The sequence below is a fragment of the Amblyraja radiata genome, chromosome 19 (assembly GCF_010909765.2).
Source record: "Amblyraja radiata isolate CabotCenter1 chromosome 19, sAmbRad1.1.pri, whole genome shotgun sequence".
Lineage (NCBI taxonomy): Eukaryota > Metazoa > Chordata > Chondrichthyes > Rajiformes > Rajidae > Amblyraja > Amblyraja radiata.
In genome coordinates, this window is record NC_045974.1 from 13159311 (window position 1) to 13185333 (window position 26023).

General features: G+C 39.4%; 1 protein-coding gene across 1 annotated transcript in view; it reads right to left on the reverse strand.

Moving 5' to 3' along the window:
• Nucleotides 1–322: 322 nt before the first annotated feature.
• ipo8 (importin 8) overlaps nucleotides 323–26023 on the reverse strand; it is a 75597-nt gene continuing 49896 nt past the window's right edge. The window contains exons 16-25 of the mRNA XM_033037706.1: nucleotides 25372–25497; nucleotides 21629–21695; nucleotides 20235–20360; nucleotides 18146–18243; nucleotides 15877–15972; nucleotides 12182–12402; nucleotides 9052–9254; nucleotides 7542–7757; nucleotides 6229–6345; nucleotides 323–1301 (exon numbers count right to left, since the gene is read on the reverse strand). Coding sequence (XP_032893597.1) covers nucleotides 1204–1301; nucleotides 6229–6345; nucleotides 7542–7757; nucleotides 9052–9254; nucleotides 12182–12402; nucleotides 15877–15972; nucleotides 18146–18243; nucleotides 20235–20360; nucleotides 21629–21695; nucleotides 25372–25497 — 1368 coding nt within the window. The 3' untranslated portion in view covers nucleotides 323–1203. The remainder of the gene's footprint in view (nucleotides 1302–6228; nucleotides 6346–7541; nucleotides 7758–9051; nucleotides 9255–12181; nucleotides 12403–15876; nucleotides 15973–18145; nucleotides 18244–20234; nucleotides 20361–21628; nucleotides 21696–25371; nucleotides 25498–26023) is intronic.

Genomic DNA, 26023 nt, shown 5'->3' on the forward strand with positions numbered 1-26023 from the left:
TATATTCTGCATAACCAATTCTCAGATTGCAAAAGTAAAAACCCAAAATATTGGGGGTAAAAAAAATATAAAAAAATTAGGTCAGGCAGCATTTATAGTTGAAGAAACAGAGTTAATGTTTCAGGTTTTTCCTTTCCCCTCACTCGGTTGAAACTTCAGTATGACATGCACCGTAAAATGGTCAAGTGTGTAAACTGCCTGTCCCACTGAGTTACTCCAGCTTTTTTGTGTCCATCTTCGGTTTAAACCAGCATTTGCAGTTCCTTCCCACACAAGTGTGTAATCCCATTGGGTTTCAAAACAAAATGCATTTGGACAAATATATGCTCAACCAAAGGCTTTATTGAGGCATCCAATAGCTGAGAATGAAAACTCACAAGCTTTCTCAAAGGATTGATGTAAATATACATTAACCAGTGTTGACAATTATTTTACCCACCTGGGCATTTGACACTTTATATCACATAAACAAAAAAATAAATCATGTCCCAAAATCCAAAGTTCTCCTGAATTCCATTCAACAGTTAAATATACTGTCAGAAAATTGATCATATTCCACTGTGCATATAGTTATTAAAATCCGCCTCCCCTTTCAGAAAAAAGGGATTGTGACCGCCCTCCAAGTCCGACTTGTGAATTTCCACTAATCTTTTATGAAGTTGCAATTTGTTTAATTCTAGGCTACTAGGTCACAGATCACAGAAACCGACAGGTTTATACCAAGGATAAATATTTTAAAACGGTAAAACAGTTACCACACTGAAATTTAAAAAATAGCAGAGCTGGAATAAACAGATTCTTTTAAATCTCTGGCAAATATTAAAAAAAAAAAACCATGGTTAAAGTACTTTCCTTTAAAATCATGCTACTTCTTTCCAAACTAAAATCTGAGGCAAACGACGTGCGACAGAAGGCACTGTATCTGTATTAACCCGTCAAATGCTTATGTACTGGGAACCTGAGAGCCGGTGGCTAACCAGACCTTTCTCCATAGTGCCTGCTGAGGGGAGAGGGCAGATGATTTTCACTCAGTTTGAGAGAAAAGTAAAGAAACCGACAAAACCCTCAAATGATAATCGAATGACGATCCAGCGCTGTAGGGGTCCGACTCTATCGCGAAGGTTTCTCAACAGCTTCTATCATTCATTTTTCAAATAATTTTCTTCATGATGCCCTGAAGTTTCATAAAATGACACGCATAGTTCAATTGTTCCCCGGAGTTGCCCCAAAACTGAACATTGTTGGAACTGGTGCAGTCATGTCAAACTTATAGCCACCTTGTCCTTCAATTTTCTTGGATTCTGAGAAAAAACAATATGGTCATACAGTAAAACAGCACAGAAACAGGCCCTTCGGCCGACCATCAACCATTCATTTACAATGTGAACATTTACATTACATTATTTATAACATGTATATTATTGACACCAATCATTTACACATTCAGTGCTGCAGGGCCTCTAGTCCATTCCCTCTACCGGCAGCATGTGTGGAGAGAATGCGCTGGAGGCCCTACAGCAGCCAGGAGGGTCGTGTGGATCGGGTGCCGCTGGAGGGCCCACGGATGCTCTACACAGATTGGACACAGCCTGCAGCACCACAGAGCTGCGGAGCGGTGGTGAAGGACATCCACAGCATCGCCAGACAATGCCGACCCCTGCAGCACCAACCCAGTGCGGCCGCTAGGACAACAGGCCTTGCAGGCCAAGATAAAACCCATACTTTTAAGAACTTGAAACAAGCACAAGTTTGGCGTCGGAAACGTGGAGATTCTTTGCGCGCTACTTCAATTAAATCAACTATGCTCACACTGTGGGTTTGTAGATGAATTGGCCTCTGTAAAATCACCAGGGAGTGGATGAGTAAATGAGATAACATGAAAATGTTGGTGTTCGTTCCGATCCATTTCACGTTGTATATTAATGATTTAGATGATGGAATTGATGGCTTTGTGGGCCAAGTTTGCAGATGATACAAAGATATGTAGGGAGGCAGGTAGTGTCGAAGAAGAAAGAGTCCGCAGAAGGACTTGGTAAGGTTGGGAGATGGGTCAAGAAATGACAGATGGAACACAGTGTAACAACATGTGTGATCATGTACTTTGGTAGTAGGAATAAAGGTGTGGACTATTTTCTAAATGAGGAGAGGTTTCAGAAATCGGAGGTGGAAAGAGACTTGGGAGTGCTGGTTCAGGATTCCCAAAATATTAAATCGATGGTAAGGAAGGCAAATACCATGTAAACATTCATTTTGAGAGGACTAGAATATAAAAGCAGGGATGCAATGCTTTATAGGGCAATGGTCAGACCCCATTTGGAATACCGTGTAGTTTTGGCTCCATATTTGAGGAAGGATGTGCTGGTGTCAGAGAGCAGGTTTAAGAGAATGATTGTGCTAACATTAAATGAGTGTTTGACAGCTCTGGCCTTGTACTTGCAGGAGTTTAGAAGGATGAAGGGGTATCTCATTGAAACTTGCCGAATAATGAAAGGTCTAGATAGACTGGATGTGGAGAGGATATTTCCACAAGTGGCACAATCTAGGACCAGAGGACAGCCTCAGAATAAAAGGACATACCTTTGGAAGGGAGACATGGAGGAATTTATTTCATCAGAAGGTGTTGAAGCTGTGGAATTCATTGCTACAGGCAGTTGGGAAAACCAAGTCTTTGGCTATTTCTAAAACGGAGATTGAAAGCTTCTTGATTAGTAAGGGTGTCAAAGGTTACAGGGAGAAGGCAGGAAAATAGGGTAAAGAAGAAAAGAAAGATCAGCCATGATTGAATGGTGGAGCAGTCTTGATGGGCCAAATGGCCTAATTTTTTCTTATGTCTTATGAACTATTGTGAACCGGTGGACAAGGTGGGATAAGGGCCCGTTTCCATGCTGTATATCGAAAACAATAATTAGTGCACTGTTGTATTTATTTACGATTGCACTTATGTATCGTATGATTTTATTAAATTGTCTTCAAAACAAAGAAGGAGCATGTGACAATAAAGTACCATGGAGCCTATGCACCATTGAATATTACATTAATCCTACATTAATCCCATTTAAAAAAAAATTCTCCCCACATTCTCATCAACCCCCCCAAATTATACCACTCATCGCGGCAATGGAAAATAAACCTCTCAATCCGCAAGTCTTTGGGATGTGGGAGGAAACGTACAAAAAACAAAAAACTGAACATTTCCATGGCTTGGATTTAAAAGCAAGCGCACATAGATAATGTAATCATTCAACGTGAAGATTTCACAATTTGAGTCAGTCTGCTTTGAATAACATTCTGAAACCTCTAATCTTCATTATTAACACATCCGCTGTTTGTTTAACAGTGAATCATTTTGATTAATTCGCAGACCATGGATCACCTCCAAGAAATGTCAATGAAGCAGTGAATCTCATATATTCTGCTTTTCTTTTAAACCTTGGATACCCATGTTGTGGAATCATTGACAATTATTATTTTTTCATTTAGTTTAAAAAAAAAAGGATTGTGCAAACTGATGCTTGAAAATCTCCACTGCTACGATACTCTCATCACTGGTATTTAAAAAAAAGTCACATTCCAATTTTCTATGCTCTTTCTCAAATCCTCTTTCTTGAAAACTGAAGGTACATCACATGAACTAATACAATTTGAAAATGACTGATTTTGTACAATTCCCAAGGCGTTGCTCTTTTCTCACATAAAATCTCAAAGTTGTTGACTGGCACCCAAAAATAGAGTCACAGTGATCCAGTGTGGAAACAGGCCCTTCGGCCCAATTTGCCCATACAAGCAACATGTCCCAGCTACACTAGTCCCACCTGGCCACGTTTGGTCCATATCCGTCTAAATTTGTCTTATCCATGTACCTACCTAACTGTTTCTTAAATGATGGAGTAATCCCCGCCTCAACTATTTCCTCTGGCATCTTGTTCCATACACTCACCACTTTAATGTCATTAAAATTTGAAGAGAATCAAAACTGTATATGGCTTTCATTTGCATTCCAGATTCACCTGGGGAGTTGAGCATGTGCCAATCATTTTGGCATAGGAATTTGGATTCAATGTAAAATAAGTAAAAAAAGACTTGCTGAGACTCATTTCAAGGCATCTGCATAAATTTAAAGAGGTCAGACAGAAGTCAAAGGAAGAGGTGTGGCAGGGGTTTGCTGGATGATTTCCCACTAGGATTGTACACTTCCTGCAGAACATGCTGCAAGATGATTTCCTTGCTATGGAAATTGTATGAGCCAAATTGTTCACATCTAAACATTCTTGACATTTTAACATTGAGCATGCAATAACTAATTAGCAGTAAATGCTCATCAATATGTGATGTTCAGACAGATTTTAAATAAAGTATTCTGTCCATATTGCAGTAAAAGGCATGACGACGTCAGTACATTGTAATACTCCTGTTAATCTTATATTCACAAAAAAATACTGATCAAAATTGGTGTCAAGAAAATTAAGCTGCATAATGCACGACCAGATTCGCTTCACCAGAGTACTGACCCTGCTTTTTTTTCGACCATGGTTTGAAAAATATACCTCTTATTTCACATTTACTATTTTCATTAACGCTGGACAAATTTAGATTAAAAATTCAGTCACAAAACTGCAAATTTGGCATACAATTTCTCCATGGATTAAAAGTATACATGGAATAGTTGAGGCTAGTATATGTTTGTTTTAAGGGGATGTTATATAAACATGACAGAGTACGAAATGGCTGTCTGTTGATAGGAAAAGATGACATTTAGATGTCAATGATATTTTCCTGTGCTTCGTCACTCTATAGTTTTATCCTTTTCCCATTTAAAATATAAATGTTAACTTAAATTTGATACATATGGCAGAAATGGATATGTAAATTGAACTGAATGTATGCATTGTTGGGGGGGGTTGGGGTAGAGGATATATAGTTATCTGTCATAAGCGAGTTCGGTATGCCCAGGCCAAACTATGCCCACTATGCACAAACATTGCTGGAAAGCAATGGAGATGTGTACATATACATTTCTCCTGTTTTTTCCAGCTTTGATTCTTCTAGGTAAGAAAATACTGCTTTCAAACTATGAATTAGTTGATTTTATTGTTCCTTTGTTAAAAGCTAATTATTTTGTTGTTTTTATTGCTTTATGCTTTGGTGAGTGAGCGTGATCGTGCTCGGTCGTGGTCAGGGTTGGGTCCGGGTTGTCGGCGCTGTTAAGTTGCTGCTGGGACGGGGCCTGGCTTGTAACCGGCGGGGGGAGTAGGAAGCTGAGTTGCTGCAGTGCTTTGTGTGTATCCCCGTTGATGGCTGGTGCTCAGCTTTTGCCGGGGGGGGGTTGGCTGGCGGTCGCTGGCGGTCCCCGGCCCGTCGGAGAGCGTGTTCCTCGGGAGTTGGAGTGGGGATGGGCTGGAGTCAGCGCTTTTTCTCCGTGCTGGCTGTGGGCCTGAGGCTGCTGGTGTCGTGGTCCGGGGTCGCCCCTGGGATGGAGGGGGGGCGAAAACGGGGCAGTCCAGTGGCGGTTCGGCAGCGCTTGCGGCGCCGGGGACCCGGGTTCGAATCTGGCTGTGGTTCTGTGCGCGCTCTCCCCCGTCTCCCACTCGCATCTGCCCTCTGCCCTCTCTCTCGCTGTTACACCCGCTACCTGTTCCTTGTGGGGGGGGGGGGGGGGGTGGGAGATGAGGAGTTGACCATTTACGGGAGTCTCTCTGGAATCGAGAATTTCATTGCTCATTCGTTCAGGCTGAAGAATTCTATTGCCTTGAAATTAGCAGAATAGTGAAATTCGACTCAGAAACGATCATCGTTGTGTTCTAGTCTGGAATACATTAATTTTCCTATAATGGCACCCCCGTTCCTCAGATTAAATATATTTTTACACATAAATTATGAATAAAGATGAGAATTTATACAGTTTTTTCAGCCAGCGCTTCATTCACTTTTTGTTTATGGTGAATGACCTTTGGCATATCCCATGATTCCCTGCGTTTTTTCAGAATACTGAACTGGCTTATTATATTGAAGTTCTACAGACAATTGATGATAATCAGCAAGTCATCTAGTGACATCAGCAGGCGAACATCAGTATTGCACGAGCAATTTTAGTTCAGTGTAGAAGTTGCACCATTTTAAAGCTTGAAGTGGATGCAGGAGAATGAGAGGGTGGAGATTTGTCGAAATCTGAACATGCTCACCAATGCTGGTTCGATTTAAAGAATACACAGCCCCTTGTTTGGCACTAACCTGCTGCATTTTTCCTCTGTTCTGTTAGTGTGAAGATCTCCTGCAACTGTTTCTTCTGGTCCTCACTCAAAGGGGCAGTGAGAGTCTGATACCAGGTAGCATCCACACTCTGTATTCCTACAACAGTAAACAAACCCAGAAAGTAGCACACAAAAATCTTGCAAGTCTCTAAATGCAGTTTTCTCAGCTTTCGATGCATATATTGATTTGATATTAATCATTAATATTATTATGTACACACCTCTCATGTTTCGAAAAGGGAACACAAGTATTGGAGCTGTTAATTTACTCTTTTCTGCTCTGATGTCACAAATGTGAATCTGAGTGGTGAATCTCTGGAATTCTCTGCCACAGAAGGTAGTTGAGGCCAGTTCATTGGCTATATTTAAGAGGGAGTTAGATGTGGCCCTTGTGGCTAAAGGTATCAGGGGGTATGGTGAGAAGGCAGGTACAGGATACTGAGTTGGATGATCAGACATGATCATATTGAATGGCGGTGCAGGCTCGAAGGGCCGAATGGCCTACTCCTGCACCTATTTTCTATTTTTCTAAACATGTCACACACAGAGAGGCGTGGTGGCGCAGCGGTAGAGTTGCTGCCAGGGACCCGGGTTCAATCCTGACTACAGGTGTTTGTCTGTACAGAGTTTGTATGTTCTCCCCGTGACCTGTGCGGGTTTTCTTTGAGATCTTACGTTTTCCTCCTGCACTCCAAAGACGTACAGCTTTGTAGATTAATTGGCTTGGTATAAATATAAAAATTGTCCCTAGTGTGTGTGGGATAGTGTTAGTGTGCGGGGATTGCTGGTCGCTGCTTGGTGGGCCGAAGAGCCCGATTCCACATTGTATCTCTGAACTAAACTAAAATTAAGTAAAAGTGAAAGAAAAGGACTTTGGCACTATCTGACTGTCTGCAGAACAACCAAACTTTGCCAACTTTTATTTACCATTTTCTTTATGGCACTACACAGTGTCAGGTTTAGTAATATAATGGTAAAGTTAAAAGGTCTTGCTCAATATTCTTCTCTCGGGTCCATTGGTATCAACAGTTAAATAACAAATGTATCGCAGAATCACTGCCGAAAGATATTCATATACCAAAAATGCAAGGATTTCTTAAGTTCTTGTATTGTCAGTCATTGTATTTACAAATAACTTTTGTGGGATTAATCTGGAATTCTGAGCAATGGAACTAATCCATAATAGTTCAGAAATAATAACTCACACACTTAAGCAGATTATACAATGAAATGGTTAAAGGAACTTCAATTTCAATATTTGCATATGAAAGGAAGCATTGTCTGTAAACATACTTAGAAGAGCAGATGTGAAAATCTGATATTCATCAACATAGTTGTCTTCATCTAATGGTGTTGAGAAACCTTCAAGAGCAGTTTCCTCTAACCCATCTTCATCCCATTCATCGTCATCATCATCCTCCTCACCTTCCTCTACCTGGTGTTGCTCCAGCATATCTAGGTACTGCTGACCTGCCTCGCGAATGTCATCTTCGTCACTTGGAATCTCTTCTAAAATTGAAAAGTCCGCTTTAACAAATAAAACCTATAACATTGATCTCAGCCTTTTCTTGAATAATAACACGGGAAGAAAATGTTTAAATGAGAGAGCTCTTTGGTAAAGACTTCCACCAATTGTTCGATTTGTTAAATCAGGAAGCAGCTAATCAATGACATCCAAATTTCCTCCCAGAATGGCACCAGAATGTTTAAATATATATTCTGGAGCTTTTAAAAAAATGGATCACCCTGCTGGAAAAGTGGATTGGATTTGGAGTGGTGATTTTCCCAAACGGACACACACCAAATATCTGGCGGAGACTTATTGTCACATTTACAATTATGGTTAGTCAATCTCCATCTGTGGAAATAGCTCCCAACTAAGGAATCAACATCTGCGGGAGAGATTAGAAAGCTAAATATTGCCCAGGAAGAAAGTAAGGGAAGTGTTGTAACAGAAAATTCCAACTTTCTGTTCTGTGGTGGTTTAACATTTAGAGACACAAGGAAGGATGGTGAGAAAATATTATAATCCCACCCTATCAATTAGGCTCCACAATTTCAATGTAATACATTACAATTTCAACAACTGTAATTGTAACAAGGAGCAGAATGCAAAAGGGAAGATTACTGGCCAATTTGATGGAAATTCCTTTTCAACTCCATAGTCGAACCAAGGATGCTTTGAGAGCTCATGGCTATCCATCGCCAGGGATGCTTAACTAGCATGCAAATCTCCTCCCCACCAATGTCACGATTTTCGTATTAAAGTGTTTTAGAATCATAGAGATTTATGGCAAAGATGCAAGCCATGGGACTCATTATTTTGGAGACGATTATTATTGTTAGACTGCTACATCTTTATCTATATAAACCAAATACATGAGTAAGATATTTCATAGTTTACAACCCTTAAGAAAAATAAATATTTTCTGGTGTTTCTTCCTTTAATTTGACATGAAGCCTTCAGTCTCACTAACATTACTTACTTAAAATGAGTTATCCAACTCCTATCAAAACTTTAAAACAATCCCATCTCTTGAGAGCTTAGACTTCTCCAAAGCATACCATGGGATGCGACTGCAGAATTCAGTGAAGCTGCATCCCTTCTAACTCATGCAAACAATTAACCTGCTATTGTTAAAGGTACCAGCCAGCAATAAGCCCACGTGGAATAGTCATCTAGTCAACACTTTAGGGGCAAGAAGAACATTTGAGAGGCAATTTAACCAACATTAACATGCAACTACAGAAAAAGAGTCAAGGTTCATTAGGAAACTAAGTGCATAGTTTGTAAAAAAGGAACCATTTTCTTCGGCATCCTCGTCTTCTTCCCCATTTTCGTCCTGATCATTGGTAATTTTGCTTGCATAGGCTCGCTTGAGGCCGAGGAAGAGAAGTAGTAACGAAGGCAGAATCTGAGCGGCTACAGCATTCACTGCTTCAGGTCTGTTTTGCATTTCCATTAGAGTGCTCAGACCAATAATACAGACCTTCCGGTCATGAAGCCTGGCAATAAAAGTGAAGCAATTACAACAAAGGCATTAAAATGCACTCAGAACTATTAACCCAATACAGATAGAGTCTACGTCTTGTACTCAATCAAATCATTTAAAATTAATATTAATTACAGAAATCAAAGAATGAATAAAATAGTGAATGTGAAAAATGATAAATTCTCTGGTGGCAAAATCATCTGACCCTCAATTTTGCTGATTTACATTGTAATTACAGACAGGGTCAGAAAATCAACTTAAAATAATTCCCATGGTGTATACTCAAGAGACATTTTGGTACAAATTACAGCTATTTTTAGCTGCTATAAATAAGACCATGACCAGCCCAATTGATCCAGTGAGCACGTTTGACCTTTCAGTAATATCAAAGCTGTCCTTCCATTTTCTTTAATTAGAGCGGAACTGTCAACATAAAGAGCTGATCACAGCCAAGTATATAAATTAGAGGCATGGTGTGGTCTACCACTGCTTAAAGTACTAAGTTAACTAATCAAATTCCTGGCAAGTTCACACTGAGAATAGCACATCTCAGAAACAGAATAGCTCAAGAAGCATATATTGCAGCACATTAACTACAAAAGCTCTTGAGGATACCGGCCAACGGGCACAGGTGACCCCTAAATTCATTGATACTCTCATTTAACCTTCACCTTGCAATTTCCAGCACTTCGTGCATACCGTAATCATCCAAGGCATCCATTCTGCTCATCTAGTTCAATTGCTTGTAATTCCTGAAGATCATGGGGACTCCTATTGCCAAGCCCAGAAGATCAATGAGAGTCCACGTCGTCTCCAAGACCCAAAAGATTGGAGAGGTTTCAGTTCCTATGCCCACAGATATCCACTGATTTCTCAACCAATGGAGTATTTTTCTATTCACCCCCAAAAACATCTCTCCATTATCTTATAACCTGCACAAGACCATCTGCTAGATTTTTCTGTGAAAGTGTAAACAGTCACAACATTTGCTTTCTCCATTGCGAACATTGCCCAATCTCAACAATAATCTGAGTAGTTCTACTACCAATAAAATGGAGCATATCTTCTGCTAAGCACACATGAATCTGCTGGCAAATGGAACCGTAAATGAGTCCATAGCATTGTGCTGCTCATCGGCTATGGGTTGGTCCACTCCTAGACCATTGCTGGACCCCTCCTAGATCCCAACATGATAACACAGATTTTCCAGATCTCTCGTGGGGAACAATCTGTTCTCAAATTCCAATATTCTTGGTGCAAGTAAAGCAGATCCATTAAAATCAATGGAAATAATCAGCAGCTGGGTTAAAGGCAAGTCAAGTTTTTTATTGGAGACACAAGAAACTTCAGATGCTATAACCTTGCGCAAAAAACAAAATGATGGAGGAAGACATCAGGACAGGCAGCATCTTTGGAGGGAAAAGGACAGAAGACTTTTCAGGCCAGGATCCTTCCTCAGACTTAAGTAAGTTAGGTTAAATTGTTTTAAATTGTTTTTAAGCATGAAACCTAGAAGCTGGAGTTGACCATTGAGACTTCAAGCCTGCTCTGCCCTTCAATATAATCACAGTTGGTCCTTTACCCCAATGTCATATTCCCACTCACTCTACATCACCCATGATGTTTTTTGTTTTACATCCATTTCCTCAACTATATTCAGTGATTGAGCTGCTTTTAAGTCTTTTAACAGATCAATTGTTTTTCGACTTTATTCTTCATTAAGTGTTTAGTTTAGTTTAGAGACACAGCTCGGAAACAGGCCCTTCAGCCCACCAAGTCCACGCCGACCAGCGATCCCCACACACTAACGCTATCCTAGGGACAATTTACAATTATACCAAGCCAACGCTTATAAACCAAGCCTCCACAAACCTGTATGTCTTTGGAGTGTGGGAGGAAACTGGAGCACCCGGAAAAAAACAAGAAGCCATGGAGAGAACGTACAAATAAGCACCCGTAGTCAGGATCGAACCCGGGTCTCTGGCGCTGTAAGGCAGCAACTATACCGCTGCACCACCAGTGGTTTTTAAATGTTTTGAATATCAAAGGACAACAAACATTCAAATGGCAACTTTGGCGGTCAAAATCAGGAGCCGATTTTCAATGAACCTACGCTAATAAGGCAGGTGGTTGCGTGTGCTGCCCTGGGCCTCACCAATGAGCAGGTTTCCCAGAAGATGGGGCCACATTGGAAGAAACAGCTTGACCAAGAGTGCAAGTGACCAGTGATATCGGGCAGCTCCAGATCTGCCGCAATTTATCAGTGGCTTAGATGCCCTTTCCACAATAAGAATGAATGAATGAATGAACAAGTTTATTGGCTAAGTATTCACATACAAGGAATTTGCCTTGGTGCTCTGCCCACAAGTAACAACATGACATACAGTGACAGTTAGGAATGACACACAAAACATTAAACATTAATAATAAAACATTTTTGATTAAACATGTGAATTAATTAAAATACCAGAGCAAAAGGAGGCTACAGATTTTTGGTTATTGAGTAGAGCTACTACTCGTGGAAAAAAGTTGTTTTTGTGCCTGGCTTTGGCAGCTTTGACAGTTCGGAGTTGCCTTCCAGAGGAAAGTTTGTGGCCAGGGTGAGAGGTGTCAGAGATGATCTTACCCGCTCGCTTCCTGGCCCTTGCAGTGCACAATTTGTCAATGGAGGGAAGGTTGCAGCCAATAACCTTCTCAGCTGATCAGACGATTGGCTGTGGGGTGGGGTGAGGGGAGGGGGAGCTCTCCTAAAGTCTACAATAAGATGTTGAATATCGCAGTTACTCTAACTAAATTTACTGATATATCTTGCGAAACACACTTCAATTTGAGAAAAGAATTGACGAAGTCCAAAACCTTATTAACCTTTATCTGTGCACAACCTCATGCTGAGATTTGAAGTTAGTAATGATGATTTAGTTGTTCAAAGGATTTGCTTACCCAAGAAAACAATCTGTGTCATTCATCCACTGGTTAATAAACTGTGCTGTGATCGGCTCTGCACTATGCGAAAAGCGAATGTTTTCCAAGGTATGCACAAGCAGCATGGGGCTGTAATAAAGTGCAGCAATGGTCACCTGGAGACACATTGTCCGAAGTTCACTTGTTTTAACTCCACGTGTTAGTCGTTCCAGTACAGCTTCAACAAACAAGGGAATGCACTAATGAGGAAGAAAACAAATGGTTTAGATTTTTCAGGGTACACACAAGCGATCCTTTTCTATGAATGAAAAACATGAATGCTCTCTCTTCTGTTCAATTCCTTTTACATGGACCTGTAAAAAATGTGTACCATTGGGCAATTTAATTGCACGTGTCCTAACACATGTGTTCTGCTAACATCAGTGTGCTGTAGGAAGTGGTGATCATGAGTTCGATGCAATGCTCACAAGAATAGATTAACATTATGATGCTCATTCTCTGGGTTGATATATGAAGGGCAGCCACATTAACCAGATACCTTAAGGAATCTAAGAATGGGATGCCGGAGGAGGTAGTTGAGGCAGGTACTATTGCAATTTTTATGAAACATTTAGATAGATAAATGGATGACAGGCTTAGAGGGATATGGACCAAACGCAGGCAGGTAGGACTAGTGCAGATGGGGCATGTTGGTCGGTGTGGACAAGTTGAGCCGAAGGGCCTGTTTTCATGCTGTATGGCTCTATTACTCTTCCACAGAACTGTCCATACCAATCTTATAACTGTCCCAGAAGAGCCTGGTTAATTCTTCAGTGCAGGTCTTCAGTAAATCAGATGGGATGTGATACCCTCACCTATATCTTGACATTATGCGGAATAAATTGGATTGGTTGATGACTGGCTTCTGTGATGACGAGGGCTTCAGAAGAAAGTGAAGATGGATCATCCACTTGGCATCCTCCAGCTGAACACATTACAAATATTTCAGTCTTATCTATAACACTTGTATGATGGGTATCATCACTGAAGAGGAAGAGATGCACTCAGCCTCTCCTCCTGTCCATTGTTTAATTGGCCACCACCATTCATGGTGACAATGTGTCAGGACTAAAGAACTCCCATCTGGCCCTTTAGTTGCAGGCTGGCTTAACTCTCGCCAATGTATCATTTATGGTTTTTAGCAGGCATATGGTCCTGTGCTACAGCTTCCCGAGGTGAGCACTTCTGGGTGTCATGGTCCAGCATGTCCTTCCATGCTGCTTATTGCTGCCATATCTGTTTAGATCCAAAGACGTGACTGTCATCCCAAATAATGTAAAGAGGGGGTTGGGAGTCCTGGGAGCAAAGGCAAGACTCAAAAGGTGCAGCATAGTGATCACTCTTACTTGCAGTCATAGGCCGATGATCTGCCCCATAAAGATAGCTGCATTTATTTTTGCCAGAAACAGAACAAAAATAATTTCTATATCCTATGCCAGCATACATATACAGATGTAGCACTGAATAGTAGTTTTTATAACATGACAGAGACATGATTTACCAAATGGATTCATTATAAAATTGTTATAAAAGTTATAAAATGTTTATGATTCAATTTTACTGCTTGTCTAAAGGAACAAAGATAGATTGGGTGATGGAAAGAGATTTAGTGGTAATTTTTGAAAGGGAACCGGATTGTCACTTGAAAATGAGAAATGTGAGGACGACGTGAAAGGAATAGGAGATTGGATAGTATACGCACAAAGGCCCAAATTACCGACTACACTGCACAATTTTATCAATCCTTTGAGCACGTCAATGGATTTTTTTCTCAAACACTACAAAATGATTGGAAATGTTAATTTTTATGAACACTGTGAAAGTCTGCAGTGTTTGATGTAATTATAAACTGCAGTTGGGAGGATTTCATTCAAGGGAAAAGCAATGTAAATTTAATGTGAAATCCAAGAAATCCACAATCAGTCAAAATATATACAAGCAGATAGCGTACACCTAATTTATGGAAATGTGAGGCTTGTCAGCAAGCCATCACCAGGCTTTGTGTGTCTGTGTGAACAGATTGTAATAAAGCATGGGGATAATGACCCACACATTAAAAACAAATGAATCGAGCGTATGATTACAATTACTGCAATGTAATGAAATGCTGGGTTCCCATTACAGGTTTGATTACATGTAATGACTAATGCAACACTCTGCAAGATGAAGATGTCTCCATTTTAATTCCTAATCTGAGATAGATCACAGCCAACACCTGCAGTCTGAGTGTCAAAGGAGACAGAAAAAAAATAATTCTAATCTATATTTCTCCTGGAAGATGTCCGTGTAGATGTCAGCGTAATGCAAGTGGTTTAATTTCCCATTTCTTTTTGTGGTGAAATATTCTGCTCAATCACTGCATTGCAAATAACAAGACAGCCGTTTGGGGCAGGCACACCTGAAATATAAGTAACTGCTGTTGGTACCAACACAGAAGGGAAGGCTCAACAAAAAAATAAAAATAATAAAAATCACAGTGATATGACATAGCATTACTGAATTAATGAGCAGAACACATCTGAAAACCTGTTGACATTACAGCTTACAGCAGAGATTAGAGAGCATTTCCATAGTTAATAGAAAATATTACTTAGCTGCAGTTCAGGAAAGGTGTGCAATGCTGAGAGCCTGAAAAACAAGCTACGTTTTGAACAAGAATCGGAGCTATTTCAGAGCATGAATGAATTCAAAATCTTGCGACTTTGACTTCAGAGGTTAGATATTTATAAATACTGCAGTTCATGGAATCACAGTTTATGGTAAATCATGAGAAAAGGCTTGGAAGATCTGCAAACTGAGGAAGCTAGTTTGACTCAGAATGTAGGTGTGACCTTGTATCTTCAGAATCTATATGCAGTAAAGGACTAGATCACAACTCAAATTGTATCTGTATATTCTCATATACATCTCTTGACACATCATCAAAATATACCCATCATCAAAAGGGTACAACAATGGCTTTTAACCACAGGCGATCACAGCTGAACCACAATTACCTCGTTAACTCACACCAGATCCAAACCCAATGTGAACGACTGTAGTTAAAATACTAACAGTTTCAGACAAATGTTGGGTCTGGAACCTACATTTACAAGAAATAGCAGATTACAAGAAATAGCAGCTTGATTCAGGGCTGCAAGCAGGATCTATTGTACTACCTTCAATCCAAGCTTATAGTGCATGAGTCATGACATTAGTGAATACATTATAACAACTGAATCTGACACTACAAAACTGCTGTCCTCAGATGTTCCTCTGCAATACTGAATGCCATGAATGCATGGACAGAGGGATTATTTTGGGTATGAGAATACAAATGAACTGCTAGAATTACAATAACTGAAACAAAAAAACTAAAATGTTTCACTGGTCACCCAGTTGGCGGGGGCTGGAGATTCTACATATTAGTCACAAAATTCTGCTGAACTAACTAATCCAATGCTTCCTGGTGAACTGCCCATTCAGCATGTTACACACAAGCATGCTGACCTCATGCTAAACAAACCCATGGCTTAATTAATCTTCTCCATAATTTATGGGTCGTTCAAGCACATCTGAAAACAGTTCATCAAACCTCTGCAATAAGATATCAGCTAGCCAGTCAGCGTTTCTCCCTGCTTTTGTTATATCAAACTTTTTATCCTGAGACATTGCCGGTAGCTCCGTTCTGTTACCTGATCAATGCCTTTTCCCTGACACTGAAGGATGATCACTTCAAGCAGCTTTGCAGCATGGCACTCCGCATCTTCTCCTGCATCCCCCGTCAGGACCTAAGAACGCAATCACAGGTTTACAGGTTTGCTGCAAAAATAGGGCCAGGCTTTCATCTGGTAATAACTGCACAAAAAGCATTTAAACCTATGAAAATATCATTTGCCCAAAGTCAGTGTTGTTTCAAGGTGCTAATCGAAAGACATTCTGAGAGGCGAGGTCACAATTATCTGAAATTATTTGTCAATGCTACATTTTGGAATTACAGAAAATGATTGCTCAAAGAATAGTTTTATTTTTGTTTTGTTCACAGCTTGGATGGGGAACAGCCCTGACCAAGATTGCAAGAAATTACAGAGTTTTGATGTAGCCCAGTCCATCACACAGAGCAGGTGCCCGCCCCATCATTGACTTCATCTATACTTCAAGCTACCTCGGGAATGCACTCAACGTAATCAAGGACCATTTCCACCATGATCATTCCTTCTTGTCACCACGGCTGCCGGACAGAAGATACAGAAACTTGAAAGCGAATTCAGGAACAGCTTATTTCCCTCTGTAATCAGACTTCTGAGCCTTCCTTCCATAAGCAAGGATAGGGTCTCGACTCCACAATTGGACATTGGACACTTTCTCTGGAACTGTTACACTACAATGCTGAGAAACTAGATTCTGCATTGTGGCATCTTTCTCATTGCTCTACCATTTGTATCTGCTTGTCCTGATTGTATTTATATCCGATTAGTATGGTTGGATGGTATGTAAACATAAGCCTTTTGCTATATCTTGGTACACATGACAATAATAAACCTAAATAAACTACAAAGAGGTAGATTTTTGTCATAATGTGATTTAAATGATATATGGAATTGATTCAGGGAAACAGGATGTAAAAAATATTGCTTTAATCCCTCTCAACCCAAACAGCCCGAAATCTGCAAAATACAGGTTCAGCAACAGCTTCTTTCCCACAGCCATCACACTATTAAACACAACTTCGAACAAACTCTGAACTATAACAGCCTATTGCACTTTATTCGTTTATTTATGTGTGAATATATATATTCTATGGTATATGGACACACTGATCTGATCTGTATTTATGCCTACAATATTCTGTGCTGCAGCAAGCAAAAATGTCATTGTCCTCTCTGGGACACATGACAATAAACATTTTATTGAGATGTGTATAATGGGCTCCCCATCAGTATCTTTACACACAAACCTCTTGTGAGCACTTAATGGCTATTCCTTCATGAAAGGAACACAGTTAAGCCCCTACATAATGACCTACACATTCATCACTAGTCACTTAAAAGACCAGTTTATTCGCACCTTTTCCCGTCTGTCAACTAATTATCAATCCATGATATTTTACCACCTCATCCCATGTGTCTTGTTTTTAAAAAATATATACACTAACCTCTTACGTGAAACCTTACCAAAGGCTCTGAAAATCCAAATGCATATCCACTGGCTTTCCCTTATCAATTCTAGCAATTACAGGCTTAGAATTCTCCAGTAGGTTTGTCAAACACAATTATTCTTTCATAAATGTGTGCTCACTTTATCTAATCCCATTGTAAGTTTTTAGACTGTCTTGAGATTGTAGCATTTTCCTAACTACTCATGTTAGGTTAACGAGCCTGTTTTTCATTTATCTTCATCTTTTTTAAAATAAGAAGGCTACATTTTCCACCCGCTGTTCTGCAGAGATCATTCCATTATCTATAGAATTTTGGAAGTTGACAAGCAATATATCCTTTATTTCCTTGACTACAATCCTTCAATACTCTGGGATTCAGATTATCAGGCCCTGTAAATGTATTAGCTTTCAGTTCTATTAATTCTCCAGCATTATTTTTTAAGTAAAATAACTCTTCTTTTCATTAGGTTATTGGTTCCATAGCATTCCTGGTGCTATCTTTATGGGAATATTGAGCCAAGTTGATTTGTCAGTTGTTCATTAGAGATGCCATGGCACTATTGAAAGAGGAAAACACTTCTGCATGTTAAGTGTCGAATATTTATCTCTTAAGCAATACCACCACCAACTAAATGGTCCTTCATTTTACTGTTGCTGACATTATCTCTCTGTGTAAATTGGCTCGTCTGCTCATACATTACAAAGAGGACTCGGCCTCTAAAGTAATTAATTGTCCATGAACGTGAAAAGGGTGACAAAAAAAACGGATATCTTCCTTTAGGCATCACCTAATTTTACTAACTTACCTTCTTACACAAGTTATAAATGATCTCTACATTTTTAGGATTAGACAAAAATGCATCGGTGTCTACAGTCACATAATTATGTAAAAGAGGCATCATATCTGAAAGACAAAATGATCAGAATTTCTATGTGATTATTTTACATAATAGCTATATTTGTTCTCATTTTGTTAGTTCTAGGCACCATACATCATTGTATGTTCATTTCTTAGCTGAAGAGACAAAATTCTTCACTTGCATGTTTTTAGGCATCTGGAAAATTATACACTTTTCTTCCAAAGTAATACACTGCAGGCCCTTTCCACGGGAAGATTGCAAGATGTCGACTTAGAGGTCCAAGTTATGTACTAACAACGTTCTCAAAGCATTCCAATCACCAGACAAACGTGCCTTTTTTAATATGGTTAGACTAGTCTACCTAACTACTTGCTTATATAATAAATATATACTGCTTATATATTGACATCGTTATCAAAATCTCTCATAATACAAATTAAAAAAAAAAAAAATAACAGCCTTTTGACTTTAGAATTTTTGACTTTAAAGAAACAGCATAGAAACAGGCCCTTCGTCCCACCAAGTCTGTGCTGACCAGCGATTACCCTATGCACTAACACTATCTTACACACTAGGGACAATTTACAATTTCACTGAAGCCAATTAACTTACAAACCTGCACGCCTTTGGAGTGTGGGAGGAAAGCAGAGCACCCGGAGAAAACCCACAAGGTCACAGGGAGAAAAGTACAAACTCCATACAGACAGCACCCGTAGTCAAAATCAAACCCGGGTCTCTGGCACTGTAAGATTGCAACTGTACTGTTGCGCCACCGTGCTGCTCGAGTCCTGAGAATATTTTGGTAAGCGTCAACTCCCAAAAGAAATTTTAATGACCACTAAAAAAAGTCCTTGAGTATAAATTTCCTGGCCCCGATTTTGATAGGTCTTTTTGATTTTCAACTTTTTCCCTTTCCTCAGTTTAATGTTATTAATAACAGTTGTTATTAGATTGCTATTTGTGATAGATTGATGTCACAAAATTGGCTGCTGCATCCTGTTTAGCAAAAAATTACTTTGTCAGTTGTATTGCAATGTCTCATTTTGGGAAGTACCAAAAGGGGTGAAATAATGCCATATTGATGTGTGCATTTCAAATGTATTTTAAAATATTTGCAACTCCATGTTTATCTTCCAGTTGGTGATCATGGAAGAGGAAATAAATGTTGAAAATATTAATTCAGAGAGATCATTGTTTAAAATAGCAACTTGCAAACTTGGGATACTTTCTACTCGTTTTAGATTTCATGCAAATGACATTTTTCACTTTCAGCTTACACGCACACTTTTACTGTACATTCAATGCTATTTTTATACTTTAGCTGATCAGCATGTTCATAGTGCTTGTTTCAGGTAAACAGTGAATTTATCAATTGCAGACAGGATGTGGTGCTACTCTGAATGTCAATGGGCCCTCCTTTACAAAATATATCATTTAGAACTGATGTTAAGATGTATTTTATGCCTATCTGATGGTTTAAACTTGCTTTGTAGAATGGAAGGGCAATAATGCGACTTGATAAGATGCCTGGACTTGGAGAAAGGTTCAAATCTCACACATCATGTATCATGGAAATTTGAAGTCAGTTCCTTTATAGTCAGAAATTAAAAAAAATATTATTGTCATTGGTGACCATGAAGCTATTGGATTGTCATTAAAAATCCAACTGATTCACTATTGTATTGAAGGGAAGAGAATCTGTTTCCCTTAACTAATTTGCCCCAGAGCAATATTTCCGACATCTATTTAAGCTGTACAACAGGATGAGCAATATTAATGGACTAAAAATCTTACCTCTTTCTTTAAAAATTGACCCAAAATCTCTCTCAATATTCTATGAGAACGGCAATCTTATTGTAAAATATAGGTAAAGCACTGGGATGTTGTGAAGTTCAGCAGCGTAACATAACCTTGAAACTAAATTTGCAAGGATTCACTGAACGTTTTTACGTCAAAGACAATTACACATTTACAGTCATGTTTTCATTGCAACGTGTAGCCATTGCGAAAAGACCAAAGGAATAACTGGGAATACCTGTAAAATATTCAAAGCAGTCTTGCTGAAGAACTTCATAAAGGACACCTAGTAGTTGCCACATATTAGGAGAGATTACTTGGCACGTTAAACTGTATGCTAAAGAGAGAACTTCTTCATAGAATTCTAGAACAAAAAAACCCAGACATTATGGTTTAAGAAACCTCATAAAGGAAGATGTAATGCATAGTATTCCACCAATTAAAGAATTCAACACAGTTAAATTACAGCAAAATGACAGAATTTCATACTACGAGAAAGGCAGTACAAAGTCTATGCTGAAATATTAGTGCTGTACCAAGGCAGCACTACCTCATGAAAGATGGACCTCAGCAAGGTGTTAAACCACAACCCCACCCGGCTCTCTCGGGTGGACATAAAAGGTCTCACCGCTCTTTTTTTGAAGACAAGAAGGAGAGTTTGTCTGAGGTTCTGGCCAATCAATATCAAATTTAAATGAAGTGGTCTAAAAGCTAGCGACACAAAGAACTGCAGATGGTGGAATCTTGAGTAAAACACAATGTGGTGGAGTAACTCAGCAGGTCAGGAAGCATCTCTAGGGGGAATGGACGTGGTATTTCGGGTCGTGACTCCACTTCAGACTGATTGCAGTAGGGGAGGAAAGCGGAAAAAGAAGTAGGTGCGGGACCATGACTGGCAAGTGACAGGTGGATACAGATGAGGGGTGTATCAATTGGCAGATAGGTGGGCAAAGTCAAGAGATGAAAAGGAGACTAAATAGTGTCAGATAAGGAGAGAAGAGGAATGCTGCGTACCACGGTGGGAAGCATAGGAAAGAGAGGGAAGGAAAAAAGGAATGGTGGTGGTTATACCTAAAATGTGTTCTGTTCATACATTGGGTGGTAAGCTACCCAAGCAAAGTATGAGGTAATGTTCCTCCAGTTTGCCTGTTCCCAAAGTGCTGTTTTTAGCCTCGCCTAAACCTTGCCTATTCAATCACATTCCAAATGCAAGAATTACACTTTCTTTTCCCAAACACTTCCTTGTGATATGAAACAATTAGGAAATAGTTGTCCTCGTGTTTCTTTTTGAGAAAATATAACATGTAATTGTGTGCTGCTGGAATAAACACTGCTTTGCAATCTGGTCTCTGACCAATGATCTAATTATGATCTCATTGCCATCTGTGGGACAATGCTATGTGCAAATTGTCTGTTGCCTTTTCTTACCTTACAACAATAATAAAACCTCACAGAGACAATACTTTAGATGTAAATCAGTTGAGACAGTTGACGAATGACACAATATGTGTGCAAATGTGTTTTTGAATTTTATACTCATGTGCATGTTCTGAGAATTACAAACATTTGCACAACTTTATGAGGGCCATATTTAGATTTCTTCAACAAAAAAAAACCAAAATGTACACTTACCTATTACGTGTTTTTGAAGTACTAGTCCAATGACCTGCAAACAGATTCCCTCCAGCTGCTGTGTAATCTAGAGGATGGGAAGGAAATAGAGGGAAAATGCTTAGTATTAATCTAAAGTAAACTGTTACTCATGCAGATGAGTGAGGTACCGTGCTATTTACGCAATATAGCTGCCAGAAATTTAAAGTTCGAAATTAAGAAGTTAAAACTAAAAATAGCAATGAAATCTCTCAAAAGAAAGCAGCATGTATTTATTCACGAATCCTTAAGTTCTTTAAAACCTCCTCTGAGAATGGAGGCTTTGGGCTGAGTTGCAACATCAAATTATTTTCTACACCAATTAATTAATAAATCTATCCTGAGATTGTTCGCACTGAGATTACAAAACGGTTAGAAAAATATCAATAAATATAGAGCACGACAAATAGAGATTTAAATATGTAATTTAAAGAAATATTGCATAGAAAAATAGAGAATGTCCTTCCTTTATTTAAGGAGTGAAGTAGAGTGAATCCAGGAAATTATAGGCTGGTGAGTCTCACGTCAGTGGTAGGGAAGTGATTGGAGAGGATATTATTGGATAGGATTTATTCCATTTGGATGAGAATGGAGTAATTAGAGACAGTCAGCATACTTTGTACATGCCTGGATTAGGGACTATTAATTACAGGGAGAGGTTGGACAGATTTGGATTATTTTCTCTAGAATGCCGGTGACGTGATAGAAGTTCATAAAATTATGAGAGGCATAGATAGGGTAGACAGTCAAAAACTTTTTCCCAGGATGGAAAAATCAAATACTAGAGGGGATAGCTTTCAGATGAGAGGGACAAAATTTAAAGGAGATATGCGGGGTAACTTTTTTTTTAATTTTTTTTTATTTTTATAGTGGGCAATGAGGGAAGATCATTTTACAATGACAAATTATTCAGTGCATTGTCAAAAGTAAATAAAGAATCAGGCAAGACCATTACGACTCAAAGGTCATATGTCAACCGTAAAAACTTCCCTCCACAATTTCTTCTTTCTTATATATAATATTAACTCTGGATATTCAAGTTTACCACCAAGGGTTAATAAATAGGCTGCTCAGGAATTTAGGTCACATTATGGCCTCTCGGTGATGTAGATCTTAAAGGATTTAGGGAGGGATGGGGGGCGGGAGGGGGAGGAAGCTGGGCAAGGAAAAGAGAAAGTGTCCACCACTTCTCACTTTGTAGAATAAAGCATTATCAAATATATCAGAGGGAACTGATAGCAGAAAAATATCCGCTGCAGACAAGATCAGCGTACTGCAGTGAGTCCAACTGAGCTTTTGCTTTGGAGACAAATTGGCAGAATGATTTTTATTTGGCTAGTGTACAGCTACGAGTATTTTTGAATTAAAAAAAACAGAACTGGCTGTGATATGGCACCATCTATCTACGGTCATCAGGTATGCCACCTGATGACTGTCATTTTCCCAGGAACATAGAACAGTACTGCATCGGAACAGGCCCTTCTGCCCACAATGTTTATGCCTAACATGCCAAGTTAAATTAATCTCCTCTGCATGCATGTCAACCAGACTCCTCCAATCCCCGCATATCCATGTGCCTATCTAAATATTTCTTAAACACCACTATCGTTCCTGTTTCCACCTCTACCTCAGCAGTGACTTCCAGGCACACACCACACTCTATCTAGACACACCACAAACTTGCCCCAAACATCTTAATTATTTATATTTTCATCCCTAGAAAAGTATTCCGACAGTCTATCCTTATATATTCCTCCCATAGTTTTATATACTTCTATCAAGTCCTCACTTATCACTGATGCTCCGAAGAATACAATCCAAATTTGTCCATCCTCCTTACAGCTAATGCTTTCTAATTCAGACAGCATTCTGCATCGTCCATAAAGCCACATCCTTCCTGTATTAGGGCGACCATAACTGAACAAAATATTAAAATGCAGCCAAAATAAATGTTATCAAGTTGTAACGTGACATCCTATCTCTTATATTTAATGCCCCAAGCCCCCAACCATCAAAGCAAGCATACCAAGTTATCTGAAATAGACACAAAATGCTAGAGTAACAGCAGTTTAGACAGTATCTCTGGAGAAAAGAAATAGGTGACATTTCAGAAACATCACCCATTCCTTCTCTTCAGAGATGCTGCCAACCTGCTGAGTTACTCTAGCATTTTGTGTCTATCTTCAGTATAAACCAGCATCTGCAGTTCCTTCTTACACATACCACTATCTACTTATGTTGCCACAGTCAGGGAGCTATGGACTTGGACCCCAAGATCATGTTGTACTTCAATCTTGCTATGGGTTTTCTCCATTAATGTACACTTTCCCCTTACATTCGACCTGCCAAAATACAACACCTAACATTTGTTTGGATTAAACTCCATCTGCCATTTATTCAATTAGACCACTGAGCTTGATTATTTCCTTCTAGTTCAGTGATGCAGCTCTTTTTAGACTGTTTCAGAAACATAGAAAATAGGTTCAGGAGGAGGCCATTTGGCCCTTCGAACCAGCACCGCCATGCATTGTGATCATGGTTGATCGCCCCAATCAATAACCCATGCCTGCCTTCTCCCCATATCCTTTGATTCCACTAGCCCCTCGAGCTCTACCTAACTCTCTTAAATCCATCCAGTGACTTGGCCTCCACTGCCCTCTGTGGCCTGTACTTTTAAATTTAGTTCCTGCCAGGATTTGTACATATATGTTGAGTGTAAAGTCAAGTCCCCACAATACTTTGAATTCTGATGAAGGGCATTTTAACTAAAATATTACCTTTGTTTCACTTTTAACAGAATTGCTTGACTGCTGAGTATTTCCAAAATTAGCTCTTTTTATTTCAATGTCCAAGCATCTGCAGCTTATGACTTTCCCCCAACTTTCTTTGTTTCTCTTTATTTCTCATTCTCTTGCACTCATCTCCTCGCACAATTCTCTTTTCATCTTCCTCTCACCTATTTTCCAACATGCCTCTGGTCTCAATCTCCCAACTTCCTGCTCATCAAAAAATGTCAGTCTATGATTTTCACCTCACCCAATCAAGATTACCTTCAGTTATTTTTACAATAAACAATCAATCAACATAGGAATACCCAAGTTCCTCATTTCCTGGTCCTGAAACATGCATCTCACTCTCAAGGTAAATACATCTCTCTTAACCTTGTTCACTTTTGCATCCGTTTGCTCCTATGGACTTTGCACTCCCAGTTCACTGGGCAGCAAAGTGGGGCAGCTGGTAGAGCTGCTGCCTCAGTGCCAGAGACTTGGGTTCAATGCTGACCTCCGATGCCATCTGTATGGAGTTTGGATGTTCTCCTTTTGACTGCATGGGTTTCTCCTGACGTACAGGTTTGTAAGTTAATTGGCCTTTATGTAAATCGCTCCTATTGTGTAGGGAGTGGATGTAAAAGTGGGTTAACATAGAACTAGCGTGAACAATGATCGATGGTCAACGTGAATTCGATGGGCCAATTTGCCCATTTCTCTGATGTATCTCTCAAAAACCTTCAAAGAAAATAAGCATAAATCTCATCTGCAGTGCCAGTGACCTTTTCCACTGATCTTTCCATATAAGGGTGTCCCAGACTTGCTTCAGTTTTGGGAGGCTGTTACTACATAATAAATAGGTGGTTTTGCTGTGTGGGCTTTTCTATGGTTCATGAGATGAAGCTGAGCATCTTAAGTTTACATGCTTTTTATCAAACTCTTTGTGAACCTACTGACCTCCTTGTGATCCTCCACCACAGTCAAGATCGTGTCTATTGTGTTCAGGATGCCCATTGCCATCACTGTTTTATCCTCTACTTCTTCATAAGCATCACTCTGAAGAACTTTGCTGAATGTCATGGCCTGAGAAGGAAAACAATTATTCGTAAACTTTTGTCAAAAATTGTTCGGAAACGTGCAAGCACCAATATTACTTTATAGAGATCAATGCTTCGTTTAGTTGATTGTATAATTGAAGAAGTGCAAAGGGCAGTGGGAATACCTTAAACAAACAAATGCAAGTTCAGGAGTATTGGCTCTCAGTTTAGAGGGGCATCTGGCCTGAATACAAATACTGCTATGAATTGTAGCTCCAGCTATTTGCAAAACAAGAAAACACCATGGGGCACTGATATTGATGTGAGTTCAGCAGCCACAATGCACATTCCAGCCAGGTGGTGTCACTACTTTGTTGTCTTCAAAAGTGGCAAGTGGAATTCAGTCCAGCTTGAGGGAATGCATTTGTGGAGCTGTAATAAATCAGGGGAATTTTCAATAAATGGACTGATATTAAGGTACAAAGGGCAGTACAAAGGAACAGAGTACATGTTCAAAGATCTTCAAAAGGTAGCAAGACTTGTTAATTACACCATTAAAGGGCATGTGGAAT